Source organism: Mus pahari, chromosome 13, assembly GCF_900095145.1.
Source record: "Mus pahari chromosome 13, PAHARI_EIJ_v1.1, whole genome shotgun sequence".
Taxonomy (NCBI): Eukaryota; Metazoa; Chordata; class Mammalia; order Rodentia; family Muridae; genus Mus; species Mus pahari.
This window is the reverse complement of record NC_034602.1, coordinates 22,728,676-22,742,914: the sequence shown is the minus strand read 5'-3', so window position 1 is coordinate 22,742,914 and position 14,239 is coordinate 22,728,676. Positions and strand designations below refer to the sequence as shown.

The 14,239-nt window shown below is 50.6% G+C and overlaps 2 protein-coding genes and 2 non-coding genes across 5 annotated transcripts in view; all 4 read right to left on the bottom strand.

Annotated features, from left to right (window-relative positions):
- Positions 1-723: 723 nt before the first annotated feature.
- On the bottom strand, positions 724-11,181 carry Tbrg4 (transforming growth factor beta regulator 4). 2 transcript variants are annotated; one of them, XM_029545349.1, is made up of 13 exons: positions 11,090-11,181; positions 10,430-10,494; positions 9,658-9,810; positions 9,090-9,545; positions 6,016-6,339; positions 5,239-5,410; positions 4,827-4,984; positions 4,283-4,393; positions 3,663-3,807; positions 3,204-3,449; positions 2,757-2,868; positions 2,335-2,449; positions 724-1,746 (listed from the first exon to the last, which is right to left on the bottom strand). In XM_029545349.1, the coding sequence occupies exons 4-13, from the start codon at positions 9,492-9,494 to the stop codon at positions 1,645-1,647; spliced, it is 1,890 nt and encodes a 629-aa protein (XP_029401209.1). In that variant the 5' UTR covers positions 9,495-9,545; positions 9,658-9,810; positions 10,430-10,494; positions 11,090-11,181; the 3' UTR covers positions 724-1,644. The 2 variants fall into 2 exon arrangements, with proteins under 2 accessions (XP_029401209.1, XP_021066242.1); XM_021210583.2 differs by lacking the exon at positions 9,658-9,810 and having other exon boundaries at positions 1,454-1,746.
- LOC115065242 lies at positions 5,080-5,207 on the bottom strand. The gene has a single exon (XR_003845038.1). It is a non-coding gene; the product is annotated as a small nucleolar RNA SNORA5 (small nucleolar RNA).
- LOC115065243 lies at positions 5,586-5,721 on the bottom strand. Its single transcript, XR_003845039.1, has one exon. It is a non-coding gene; the product is annotated as a small nucleolar RNA SNORA5 (small nucleolar RNA).
- Positions 11,182-11,215: 34 nt separating the features above from the next.
- LOC110330883 (whey acidic protein-like) overlaps positions 11,216-14,239 on the bottom strand; it is a 14,821-nt gene continuing 11,797 nt past the window's right edge. The window contains exon 4 of the mRNA XM_021211185.1: positions 11,216-11,362. Within this exon, the coding sequence (XP_021066844.1) occupies positions 11,216-11,362 (147 nt within the window). The remainder of the gene's footprint in view (positions 11,363-14,239) is intronic.

The following is a 14,239-nucleotide window of genomic DNA, read 5'->3' as shown; positions in this document are numbered from 1 at the left end:
AGCAACCACATGGTGGCTCACAACCACCCATGATCAGATCTGATGCCCTCTTCTGGTGCATCAGTGTACTTACATATAATAAATAAATAAATCTATCTTTAAACAAACAAAAAAAGTTATGAGCACTACCTCAGCACTGCAAACAGCCACAAACACCACCATAAAAACCTCAACACCAAGTACCGGGACATTTCAGAAGGTAGACAGGTGGCAAATGCTCAAAAGCTTCATCAAAGACCAACGATGCCCAGAAGATACCAGGAAGGCAAACCCCCATCACAAGCATTTGTAAGAACCACTGCAACAGAGGCTGAGAACTCAGCAACTGAGAGCACCTGCTCTTCTTCCAGAGGACGAGTTCGGTGGTCACCACCCGCATCAGCTCCAGGGCATTTGATGCCTCTTCTCCACAGGTACCTTCACTCATGTGCACATACCCACACGGAGACACACAAAATTGAACTAGCTACATCAATCTAGAAATGTATTTCCAGTTTCCATCCCATGTCTCCATGTGCCATTCCTAGAGGAAGATACTAGCAATGGAACACTGACAGCTATAGGAAGTTAATATGGGCCAGGTGTTCTATGAACCCTGGGGTGACAGGCCTATCTTCCAGCTGACTTCTGATTGCCAGCACCATGGAAGCTCTGTAGCAGTTCCACCACTGACAAAGCCACCCGAGTATTAGCTGGAGATCTCCATTAGCTCAAAAGAAAAGCCAGTGGCCCATGTGGTGAGCAGCACAAATTTTTATTTCCTCATACACCAGCAGACTTCCCCGACTGGGTTGTCAGCACTACCAACCTAGACAAGCTGTGGCCAGCTGCTCCTTCCTGTAAGCCAGTTCCAGCCGCTTTTCTGCTTCTCCCTCACCTCTGTGGTAACCAAGAGTCAGGACAATAGAAGTGCTAAGTCACACAGAGGACTCGGACTGGTGCTTTGGGAGGAATGTACCAAGTAGGGTGAGAACCTCCTTTGTTGCAAGACTCCCCTTTGGGCAAGCCTTATGGATGGGAGTCTCCTGAAGAGGGTAGAAGGTAGACATCCTGCTGCTACTCAGAGCTGCAGAGGACTCAGGGCTCCACCTGAAGGGCGGTCCCCGGAGTGGCTGTAGAAGTCATGAGTGACAGTCTGGCTATGGATCTTGTGGCATCAGCCTAGTGGACTTTACTCTTGTGCCAGAACTAGGGCCTTCCAAATGCCTTCACAGCACCTGTTCCCTTCCGATACTCTCTAGTGGCACGGTGATGGGGGAACCTCTCAGGACAGTAGGTTTTCTGTCTCTCAAGCCAACCTCCTCTGCTGTGCCATAGCACACAGGCATTATTGGGGAGCTGGGGAAGGAGAGTACACTCGGCAGAATCCTGGAGAGCTAGGAAGAAGAGGGTGTGTATGTGTGTCCAAAATAAGGGAGAGGAGATAGATACAGAGCCTGGGAAGATAGCCGGCTTCCACCGAACAAAAGGATTTATTAGGACCACTCGTTCCCTGGAGATGCTGAGCACCCCCTACTCTTGACCACGTCCTACAGACACAGTTCATCTCTCTGATGTTAGATGACAACTCTGGCCTACCCAGCACTCACTGCTGGGTCCCTGAGCAGTCAGGTCTTTGGGAGCAGTCTGAACTGATGGGTAAGGTCATTTGGCTAGCTCCTCAGCCATTGCTTTTCGCATCTTGTCCTTGAGGTAGGCGCTTTTCTGCCATTCAGACTTCAGATCCAGCCATTCATAATATGGGACCTGGAAGAAGGTAGCAGAGACAGGTCACATGGACTACGGAGTCTTTTCCTGCCTTGACACGGTCAGTGGCCCTTCCCACTCTGTCAGTGCTGCTGACAGCTTTAAACACCCAGCCCGTGGCCTCAAAGTCTTCAGGAAGAGTGTGAGGCTATGCACACAGAAAGGTCCTGCCTCTGGCAGGGACAAAGAGGTCGCAAACCAGACAGGTCCCAGCAAGGCTACTCAAGAAAAGCTAATAGAAACTTTATGTAGCCCTCAAAGCTATGAACTTTCTCTGTAGGGAACTAAGCGCTTGCTGTGATCTGAGCACCGAGGCAGGTATCCCTGTGCTGCAGCTCCACAATCACACAGCAGCAGTCAGTTACAGGTCTGAGCCCTAGCTCTAAGGTAGAGTAAGAGGTCCCACGGCTGTGCAGCACTTTCAGTGCGATGTACCCACAGGAGGCAAGCCAAGCTTGTATGTGTGTGGACTGGTGTGGGGTAGGGGGAGGTACCTAGCTTAAGCTCCAGAGCTGGGTATCTAAGCTAGATCTTCTAGCTCTAGGGGATTCTCCCTCTGCAGTGACCCCTTGCTCAACAGGTACTCACATCTACCACCAGGAAGCCTGCAGCCAGCACATGTCGACGGGCCAGGACAAAACGGCCCAACAAGTCCTTGCTTCTGCTGTTGAAGTTGGGGAACTCCCAGCGTAGGAAAGCGATCCTAACAGGAGAAAAGGGTGCTCATAAAGCATGTTCCCAGGTCAAGACCGAAGAGTTAAAGAGGCATTCAAGAACAGCAATCCCAGCCAGGCGTGGTGGCGCACGCCTTTAATCCCAGCACTCGGGAGGCAGAGGCAGGCAGATTTCTGAGTTCGAGGCCAGCCTGGTCTACAAAGTGAGTTCCAGGACAGCCAGAGCTACACAGAGAAACCCTGTCTCGAAAAACAAAAAAAGCAAAAAACAAAAAAAGAACAGCAATCCCTCTGTATCCCTTCCCAGGCCACGCCCAGGGACCCGTGGCCACATACCTTTTAGCTCCTGGGGGTAATGGCTGGTTCCCCACTGGCTGGGCAAGGTGAGGAGCAACAAAGTTTCTTAGGGGCAGGAAGTGGCCTTCGGCATCCAGGATCACCTCTGCATCTGCAGGGAGGGGACAGCGCACACACAGACCTCAGGAGGAGGCACACACAGTAATCTGGGTTGTTGCTTGCTATACCATGCAGGGTTACTAAGGGTCTGGTAAGACTCAGACCCTGGGGGCTGGAGGGATGGCTCAGCGGTTAAGAGCACTGACTGTTCTTCCAGAGGTCCTGAGTTCAATTCCCAGCAACCAAATGGTGGCTCACAACCATCTGTAATGGGATCCAATGCCCTCTTCTGGTCTGTCTGAAGACAGCTACAGTGTACTCACATACATGAAAAAAAAATAGGTCCTATACGACTTAGGCCTTTTCCAGCAGAAGGGGAACCCTTACCCAGCACCCAGCCATACTGTGTGGCCACCTCCAGGCTGCCCTTGTCAGTGTTCCCCAGCAGGGCCTTCAGTGTCTCCTGCAGCTCCTTCTGTAGGGGTGTCATCTTCTTATTAGAGGGTGAGGGGCTGGGGGTTACAGCTGAGGCTGGCAGGAAAGGGCCTTTATATTCAGGGTGCTCCAGCAGGGCAGTGGTGTTGATGTGGACCAATTTCTGGAAGGTACTCTGGTCCTTTGGAGACTTGCTCTCTGGAAGGGAGAGAAAAAGGTAGGCTGATGTAGATCAGCAGGTGCAGAATGGGACCACAGGAGACACAGCAGCAGCTCCAAAGTTAAGCTCGTAGGCCAACGGCAGGAGGTTGTGCTGTGTGCTCTGGCCTTCTCCTGTCTCTGCCCCTGTTTCTTCCCTGGCCAGCAGAGCAGAGCCTCCATGTTATAGTCCAGTACAGGGACCAGCCTCACCTAGAAACCGTGCATGGAGTCCAGGATGGAGAACTGTGTGCAGCTCTGCCTCGTGCACGTGCTGCAGCACGCACAGTGCCCACACCAGGTCCACCTGCAGGGCCGGCTCCAGGCTCCCCAGCACGGAGTCCAGCTTCTCATGCACCTGCGCAAGGAGCACAGTGAAGAAAGCGGGCTCAGCCAGCGACTGCAACATCCTAGGAAAGTCTGCAGCCCCCGGTGGTCTTGACCTGTTACACTGGGACCAGAGGCAGCTACTGGAAAGCAAGACCAATATCCTGACTTGATAAGGCCTGCACCAATCCCAGATGCACAAGGAATCCTGGTGTTATTTAGCTCCTTTACTCACACCCTGTTCAGAAGCAGAGACCCAAGGTCTCAAACCCCTTGTGATACTCCCCAGTGGGTGCTGTGATGAAGTAAGACAATTTGGTCAGGTCACCCAGATGGTGATGTACCTGTTGCCCCTGGCTGGCTGTTCTCAGAATCATACCAGGCAATGCCCCAGTAGTTTACCCATTCTCCCATGTCAAATGTTGTGCCCACCCCCACCCCCTACTCCTAGATAGTGGCCTGAGCCTGAAGTCAGTGTGTCAGGAGTGGTATTTCAGTGCTCATACCATGCTGAAGAATTGATCCTCTTGTTCAGGATGAAAGTTCAGTCGGGCAAAGGCAAGAAGAACGCTGCACACGTGGGACAGGGAGACATCCTGCACTCTGCTGAGGAGGTGCTAAGACATTAGATGGACAAAATCAGGGCCCGGCGGCCATTTTCCCCCTCTTCAGAGCTCCAACTGTTCACCCAGCAGCAGCTTCAGGAATCAAACTCCTGGATCGTGGCTGAAGCAGCTGTCTTACAGACACGTGCACCCAGGCACCGTGCTTTCATACAATATTATTTGGAGTGGTCAGTAGCTGGGAGTACAAAGTCCTTCCTGTGTACAGTCATGGTTGCCCCAAGATAAATGGAAACAGGACACTCAGAAACAAAACAGGCAACTGCTAAATGTTTCCCCTCACCATTAGACATCACCTTCCAAATCAAAGTAAGAGAAATCTTATTTATGACCCATAAACGGGTATTTTCAGCTTGGCTTTGCCTTCGTAACTAAGCAGCAGTTCCCCACAGAGGCCTCTATAGATAACCCTGCGGCTCTAACTCACCTGAGTAAAGGCTTCAAACAAAGGCAGGTTGAGCCACTTGAGGAAGGCAAAGGACTTGGCGCAGCGGGCCACCTCTCCAGGTGTCATGCTGGGAATGAAGGGTAGGAGGTCAGCAGCCAGGCGCTGGGACACTTGGGTTTGGTGGAAACTGAGCTTCCCTGTGGGAAGGAGCAGACACCAGCGATCACTGTGGGGGAGGTCAATGTCCCACACCCACCGTTCTACCCCACCTCAGACTTCACATCTAGGGGCTTGATGTCTGTGACTCAATTTATCCCTGAACATGGGGAACAGGGCTCAGGAGTCACAGAGTTTCTGTGGCAGCCTTCTGGGCCAGTGCTTGCCATCATTAGGACAGACACTGAATTTGACACAGCTGCAAGTGTCTCTGGCCAGGGCTCTCTCTTCTTACCATAGGCATATGCCAGGTCCAGGAGCATGCCTTTTGTCATCGGGAAGGGCTTCTGAACCAGGTGGTAGGAGATGGCCCGCAGCAAGGGCACCGACCGCCGGCTCTGTGCTGCCAGTGTCACTAGCACCTTCCGCAGTTCATCAGGGCCAAACTGCTCCACCAGCTCCAGGCACTGTCAACCACAGCCGCGCAGGGATCAGCTGAGGTGGTTGGGATGAGCTGGGGGCAGGGGTCCCATCCAGTGCAGTCCCTGTGAGACAGCAACTGGGCCTGAGCTGACTCAACACAGGCCTGGCTACACAGAATCAGCCTTCTTGCCTGCCCAAGGGACTCCTGGGTCCAGAGTGCAATGTCTGCAACCAAACTTATCCCTAGGTCCCAGGGCTGGGGACATAGGGCCCATGAGCAGCAGAGCTTGCTGTGGCAGCCATTTGGGCCAGCTCCCATCATGAGAGGATAGGAACTGAATTTGACTTGACTGCAGGGATAACAACACGGAAGGAGCAGTGGACAGAGCCATCTCTGTTCTAGCTAGTAGCTGAGCTGTGCACGGGATGGCTCAGGTCTAACCAGGACGCCTGTATTAATTTCAGAAGCTGCCCGCCAACCCACTTCTTATGCTTAGATGCTGGATTTACATGGCTGGAGGCCCTTTCCCATGTGATGCCTGAGACTGAACAGAAGCTTCCAGGGCTCCAATCCCATTTCCCTTTCCCAGAAGACTATCACCCAAGGACGAGGCCCAAAGTCCCAGGAGGTCTGTTCTCAGCCCCATACCTTGTCTTCCAGGTGGTTCATCAATGACTCTGAGAGGTGCCCCGCCATTGTCATCATGGCCACCAATGTTCGGCTGTCGCTGATCTCAGTCCAGCGCCTCTCCAGGTGCATCAGCAGCTCGGCCAGCAGCTCCTGCGAGTGTTGCTCCTTCATGAAGGAGGTACAGGACTCAGCCAGAAAGACCAGGTGCTTGTACTTGAGCCTTCGCAGACGCCAGCGCACTTCCTGCTCCACTGACTGCAGCTCCTTGGAGAGCTGAGGAAGCACTAGTGTGTACAGGCTCCGCAGCAGCTTCACAAGGGTGCCATGCCAGACAGAAGTTATCTGCACAAGAGGACAGCCAATACAAAGCCAGTTCCAAAGGTGTTTAACACAACTACTCCCACACTAGCCTTACAGGATCTGTTTGCTGAGTATGCTCCTGCAGCTCCAAAGAATTTAGTGTTTCACCAGAGGTGGCCTGGGTAGTTTGCCATTGCAAGAGTTCCAAGTGTTTAGAGAGTCCTTAATGCAGATTCAGTCTGAGGTGGCTGGCAAGGCCATGTGGCGCATTCATGAGCTGCAAGCTCAACAGATAAAAAGCCAGGTCAGAGAATGTGAGCCTCGCTTCCAACAGCACCAGCTTTCTGGCCAGTTCTGTGATAGGCCTACTTCTTTTGCTCACAATGACACATTTTTAGGTATTGGAGAATAGAAAACAAAGACAAATAAACAAACCTACAGTTTTCCTTCAGAAAAATTGTTTCGAGCCAGTGAGGCTCCAACCCTTCTACCATTCAACAAGTTTCTGGTGATGTGGTGTTGTCCCTAAGTCTCAGAACAGTCCTGAGTCCAGACCCTGTTCTAATGCCACCAACTCTTTTCTGAAGACCCTGATTCTTCTGTGCGTGGAGTGACTCAGGTCTGAGGAGCTATGGGGAAAGGCCACTTTGGCTCAGAGCCCAGCATCACGAAGGGCAAAATGGTGTGATGAGAGTGACTGTCATTACTTGTGCAAAGTCTCTCCACCTCTCATAGCCTCTGAAAGGGAAATGGAAAGCCCAGTGGAAAGAGGTGAGCTGGGCCTGCGGAAGCGGCTCTCTAAAGGGCTGAGGAGGCAGGGCAAGCCCTGCAGTCATTCCAGTCCCTGGCAGGACTGGGTGCCTGCAGCCTCACCTCCTTAGACAAGTCCACCTTATATCTGCACACACAGTGGGATTAGCGCTGGTGCCTCACACAGTGAGAAGTGGAGCTCTGCACTGAGGGAGCCTGCTTGGAAGCTGAGGGCATGTGGGGCCTCTCCGACTGCATTTCTGGGCACAGAGGCTTTAGAGCTGCAGTTTTCAAACCGGGACAGCAGCAAACCCCATCATCGTTTTACACCATAAAGACCTGGTTTCAGACCTCAGAGATAATTTAGAAGGCAACTGTGCTTGCTAAGCCCGGTGGATGGAGAAAACTGACTTCTATAAGGTGTACTCCAACTTCTGCATGCATTCCATACTAACAGACAAAACAAGTTAACTATTTAAAACCACAAAAACCCTGTCTCTACTGAATTGTCTTATAACTCTGTAAAACAATGTTTAGTCTTCTATTTTAAGACTTTTGGACTGCTCTTCCAAAGGTCCTGAGTTCAATTCCCAGCAACCACACAGTGGCTCACGACCATCTGTAATGAGATCTGATGCCCTCTTCTGGTATGTCTGAAGACAGCTACAGTGTACTTACATGTAACAATAAATCAATCTTTGGGCCAGAGTGAGTGGGGCTGGAGCAAGCAGAGGTCCTGAGTTCAATTCCCAGCAACCATACGATGGCTCACAATTATCTGTACAACTACAGTGTACTTACATAAAATAAATAAATCTTAAAGAAAAAAAAAAAGACCTTTAAGTTCTCTATGGGAACAATAAAACAAAACCCAACAACAACAACAAAAAAACCCCAACAACTCAGAACTAAAACCTCATAGACTAGGAGTTTATTAAGTTTATTTTATGGGCCAGGCGGTGGTGGTGCACGCCTTTAATCCTAGCATTTGGGAGGCAGAGGCAGGCGGATTTCTGAGTTCGAGGCCAGCCTGGTCTATAGAGTGAGTTCCAGGACAGCCAGAGCTACAGAGAAACCCTGTCTCGAAAAAAAACAAAACAAAAATTTATTTTATGAACTATATACTCAGAAGAGACAAGTAAGTCTGACCTAATGCTGTATAATCTATGTAACATGCTTAACAAGAAAGAGTTCTTTCTGTTCTATCTTGTTAAAAACAGCCACGTCTTACAGTGATTTAAAACCTACAACATTTAGCCAAACCTTTATCACAGGGAACTAGGAAGTGAGGGTCAGTCTGGCCAGTGCAGGTTTGTCCTTCCCCTTAGCTGACAGAACCCAGGGAAGAGCTGTGTGAAGGAGTCTTTCCTCACACTGGACACGAACTGGCTGTTGAGTAGGGCTGCAGAACCACACAAATAGGCATTATCTCATCCTTACGTTCATTCTTTGAAGGTCTGAATGTGGCAAGAATGTAGTCCTAGGACTAGGGACCCTCCATTAACCATACTGCATTTCTTCTGACTTCAAGAATGGTGTCAATGGGCAACTAGACATTAAGGGATTGATTGGTAGGGATCTAAGCCAGGGCTCTGCTGTTGAGAAGGAAGCACCAAGGGAACTGGGAAGGACCAGGCTCATCTCCTCTACTCCTGATAGCAGGCCTACGATGGGCTGCCTGTCTCTGAATTACCCAACAGGCTCCTGAGAGGATAAACAGAAAGCACAGCGGTGTTCTTGAAAACTAGAGTAAGAAATGCCAAGGGAATGCCTTGGGGGTGGGGTGGTACATACTTATAATCTCAACATGCAGGAGGCAGAGGCAGGTGGATTTCTGTGAGCTTGAGGCCAGCTTGGTCTACACACACAAGGGGGGGGAGGGGGAGAGATTTCTATGGAGGACAGCCAGGGTTTCACAGAGAAACCCAATCTTGAAAAAAACTAACCCCATACCCACAACTCAAATGCCGGAAGCCCTGTCTACAGCCATTACCAGTGGCTATTCCGCCCTGTCCACCCCCATGTACAAGGTAACTGCTCACCTGACTGTCAACTAGCTTGACAAGTCTCTGAAAGCGAGCATCCTCTGCAAGCAAGGCCTTTTCCTTTGGCTTCTCAGACAGCAGATAGGACAGGCGGATGAGGATGAGGGCCGCGTGATTGTGGTGCAGGCTGTGGTCAGCACCCAGTAGCTCTAGCAGCTGCTCTGGCCTGGTGGCTTTCTCAATGAGGAAGTCCACCTCTTGGTGCTCTGGGTACGGAGTAAACACCTGCTCTTTGCCCAACAGCTCCGTCAAGGAGCCTGAGGAGGGGGAACTGACAGAGGACGTCAAAGTCTTGCAGGACACTCCAGCAAGTCTCAGTCGGCCAACTGGGGCAACAGTAGGAACTAGGCGGGTAGCCTCTCGAAGCAGGCAGGTACACCGCTTCATCAGGCGAACGGCCATGATGCTGGGCACAGGGAGGAGGGAGGACTCCTAGTATGTGACTCCAAAGTCCTGAAAAGAAAAGGGAGTATTACAGGAACTTAGAAGGACACCATGACAACGGCGGGAAGATACAGCGATTCTAAACAACTGCCCTCAATCATTTCTGTTTTAAACCCCTTACATATGAATCAGCACTTTCTGAAGCATAAGTCCTGGGAGCTTCTGTGTCAGGATGGAGTGGTCAGATATCGAAGCTCAGCATTCAGCCCCGGAGGCACCAGGCCTAGTTGTACTTTCAAACTCTCCAGGTCCTCGATGCTTCCTTGATGCAAATCTGGGCATGTTTCCAATTTCAAAGGTATCCAGGGTCAAAAAATTATTGGCTTAAATATTCTAAGTCAGAACGATTCTTCCAGATAACCAAAATTCAGTCCCTAGCACCCTCTTTGAGGGACTCACAACTGCCTGTAACTCCAGCTCCAGGGATCTGACTCTCTCCCGGCCTCTGTGTGCCCGAATGTATACCCATCTTCACTTACACAGACAAAAAAAAAAAAAAGGACTACAATTACAATTAGCTGAGGATGACCTTGAAATTCTACTCCTCTTGCCGCCACCTCTCAAGTGCTAACTAACATTATAGATAGCCAACCACTCCTGGTTTATGCAGTGCCGAGGATGAAATCTAGGTCTTTATGTGAGCTAGACAAGCAGTTCCAACTGAGTCACACCCCAGAACCCTTAAAGCAAAGCTCAAACTGAATCGATCACCGCAAACAAGCCCAGAGTCACCACCTTGCCAATCTTAATCCAACTCCTACAATACAGGCTCTGTTCCAACTCCGCTTCTCATTTTTATCCCACAGGGCAAGACGGGCTACTGCGTTCTCTGCCAATCACAGTGCATGGCAAAAGCAACACACTGCCTTTTTCTAAGTCCTACAAAATGTTACCTTTTCCCAGAGCAGGCTACATATCCACATGACGTTTCTTTCGGCAAGTCTGCCAGTCTTGTTCCCTGAATGTGAGATAGGAACCAAATGAGACGGGTTAGTGGACTTTGATTCAACCAAAGCAGAAAACACCTTAATTTTTTTTTTTTTTTTTTTTGCTTCCGGGAATCGGGTATACAGCTAGCTTAATTTTATTGCTACGTGAGCACATTGCTGCAGCTGTAAAAAGATTAGCTTAATTATAGAGAAATAAAATATGGTTCAGAAGGGGGCCATTTGCCCAAACCCAGTATCTGTCACTTATTGAACCCAGACAGTAAAGAGGCGCTGGCAAACATGATCGATTTTCAAGACAACTCTAAAAAGCAATTTAAGTCAACCCTGCGATTAAGGAAATATCAACCCTGAAACCTAAAATGCAGAAACACGAAAAGTGACTGGCAGGGGACGCCCAGGGTCACTGCGGGCAGCGTAGCTTCCCGGGCTAGGCCTCGTGTCTCCCGAGGGGCCGAGGAGCGCGTGCGCAATCGCAGGCCGGAACCCAATTTGCAACCGGCCAGCGCCCTTGGGGCACGGGGTCGAGAGTCCCTTCCCTGGCTCCCCCCACAACAGCCCCGCCGGTCCTTACTAAATGCTGCCCTTCCCGCCTCGGATACCCACGTTCAGAAACCCAGTCGCTCCAGGACGCCAGGCTGCTGCGGCGATCACCCTCACTGACCCCCATCAGCCGTACCGCCTCCACGCGGCCCGGCGCGCTCGCCGACGTCACCGGCGCGCCGCCGGAAGCTAGGGGACCGAGGGCTGCAGGACGGAGGCCACGCCCTCCGCCCGGTCCCGGCCGTCGCCATCCTTGCTGAGCTCAGGCTTCCGGGACTGGGAAGCGTAGCGAGATCCTGGTCGTGGGAAACAGAGACGGAAAGGAGAGGGTGAATTCTGCAAGGCAGGGCAGGTCGGGCCAGAGGGTAGCGGCGTTCTGCCCCACTCCCGTGGGCCTTTCACAGGTCCTGTAGGAGAGGCGTGAGTTGGGGCCGCCGTGGTGACTTTGGGGTTCGGGGCGGGAAGGCGCTGCCAGGTGCCCGGTAATTACAGAGAAACGAGTTGTAGCTCCAGCTGAAGGTCTTTTTTGGAAATGCAAGCAGTTTGTCTAGATTAAACAACTAAAGGACATACCGTGTACAACGGCACACCGATACATTCCTGTCATCTCAGAGATGGAGGCAGGAGTCCGAGGGCTAGCCTGTACTACTGCCGAGGCCCTGCTTCAAGAAGCTGAACAGCCGGGCGTGGTGACACACACCTTAAAATCCCAGTCAGGAGACAGGAAAAAGGATCTTTGAGGTCGTGGCTGGCTTGGTCTACATATTGAGCCGGGACGACCTAGAGAAGACCCTGCCTTAGCGCACGGCAGGACTGAGGAGATAAAACAAACTACAAAATGCTGGGTAGGATGGTTGGGCGGTGAGTTTTCCCAGTAATCCCAGTGCTAGGGAAGCAGAGCTGGATCTCTGGGACAAATGTGTACGTGTGCATGAGATCACAGGACTGGGACTGGAGTAATGAAATAAAAGGCTCAGTGGTTAAGAGCTGGCTTTTCCAGAGCACCCTGGTTGGATTTCCCAGCACCCACATAGTGGCTCACAGCTCTCTATAATGTCAGTCCTCGGGGATCTGAGGACGTCTTATGGCTTCTGTTGGCGCTGCAAGGTGGTGTACACATATACCCATACACACAAAATATTAAAAATTAAGTACTTCACGTTTTTAATCAATAACCAGAGAGTTGATGCTTTCTGCCCTAGTTGATGCTTTCTGCTCTTTCAGAGCCTGGCCTGACTACATAGAGATTCCCTATCTCCCCTGTTAACTGACATCGTACCAATGTACAGGTCTTTGTGGTCACTGAAACCTGAGTTGAGCATGAACTTCCCTGTGTGGGTTCCTTGTGATCTACAGTCTCCTCACTGTGAGTTACACTGTTATCCTTCCTTGTCAGTTTTGAGAAGGGTCTTTCTTCCCAGAGCAGGATAAAGGTGACCTTTATCTCGGGAGCCAACCATCCCAGACAGCCCAGTAGTGGGAACCATCTTTCTGGCTTCTTAGTTACTTTTCTATTGTTTTGTCAAAAACACCAGGACCAAGAAAGCATTTAACTGGGGGCTTGCTTACAGTTTCAGAGGGTGAGTCCATGACCATTATGGCAGAGCTTGGCAGGAGCAGCACCTGAGAGTCAAATTGGTCCTCAAGCAAGAGGCAGAGAGCAAGAGGCTAAGTGGGATTGGCAGGGCTTTTAAAACCTCAGAGCCCTCCCCTCCCACCCTATGATGACACACCTCTAATAAGGTCACGTGTTCTAATTTTTCTCAAACAGTTTCTCCAACTGCAAACCAAACATTGAAATATAGGAGCCTAATCAAACTGCCTTAACTGGTAAACTAGACAGTATTCTGATCCATGAAGACACAGGCTCAAGTCAAGAGTGGACCTAAGTTTTCTTGTGAAAGGGCTGACTGGAGTCTCGTGTGTTCAGTGTAAAAGCATCTTTTATTTACCCACTGTAACGGTTGTCCTGGAGGCACACTGCCTCTTGACTTTGTTCTGCTTGGGCTCCTACTAACTTTGGCAGTCTGTTGTAACCTTCTGGCCCCTCATCCTCTGGCTCCTGCCTTCACTTGTGTCTAACTTCTTCTCTCTGCAATCTGTCTCTGTACCACTGTCGCAGTAGAACTGCCTCTTTCCTTTTCTCTGCACTGCCCCTCAGGTAGCTTCCCTTTTCTCTCTTCTTGTGAGAGTTGGGCAGATCATTCTCTGATTCTTCACTTCATCTGCCACTCAATTAGGTAGACATCACTTTCAAACATGGGTGCTTCCTTCTACAAATTTACTTTACCGTCATTGTTTGGAATTAAGGGAGTGTGCTAAGGGCTGCCACAACTAGAAACAGGTTTTCCAGTAAATAACACAATCTTGGGGTTCACAGTGTGATCAGATACTCTGCAACAGTTCAGTGAAAGACAGCACCTCCACTCAAGGCTCCTTAAAGCTGTGCCCCACCCTCATCTCATGCCCAAACCTAGTCACAGTTCCCTGGAGCCCCAGGCTAGGCCAGGGCCACAGTTCCCTGGAACCCCAGGCTAGGCCAGGTGCCAGAGGCCTTGTAGCCTCAGGTGGCCAGCAGAACTGATGGCATCTAGAAGTATGGGAATGGGTTCATTTTCTCAGCCAATTAAGTAGGAAAGATGTGTTATTGGGGATCTTGGGGAACCCCAGGAGAGCCATTATATGGCGCCTAGGGAATCAGGGTTCTTTCTTAGGGTTCTTGTTAATAAAATAATTTAGGACACACACACAAATGGAAGCCTAGGACATTTAGAGTTCAAAACGAAAAACCCCCGGGCAAGTCAGCCATAAACCTCAAAGCTACCTGGGGGCTGGAGAAGAGCCATGCAGCTTGAGCTGGGCAGTTCACAGGTTAGCCACCAGGAGGCAGGCACCCATGTGGTCGGGAGCTAGAGCCATGCAGCTGAGGTAGGGTCAGCCACCATGTATGTCAGGCAACCTTGTGCTGGGGAGGAGAGCTTTAGGAAAAGAGCAAGGAACCCCAAAGTGTTAGGGGATTTAAGATGGGCTGTGACCGATGTCTTTGTTAGGTTTCTATTGCTGTGATAAAAGCCATAGCCAAAGCAACTTGTGGTTTACTTGGCTGACTTTTTTTTTTTTTTTTTTTCCGAGACAGGGTTTCTCTGTGTAGCCCTGGCTGTCCTGGAACTCACTCTGTAGACCAGGCTGGCCTCAAACTCAGAAATCCGCCTG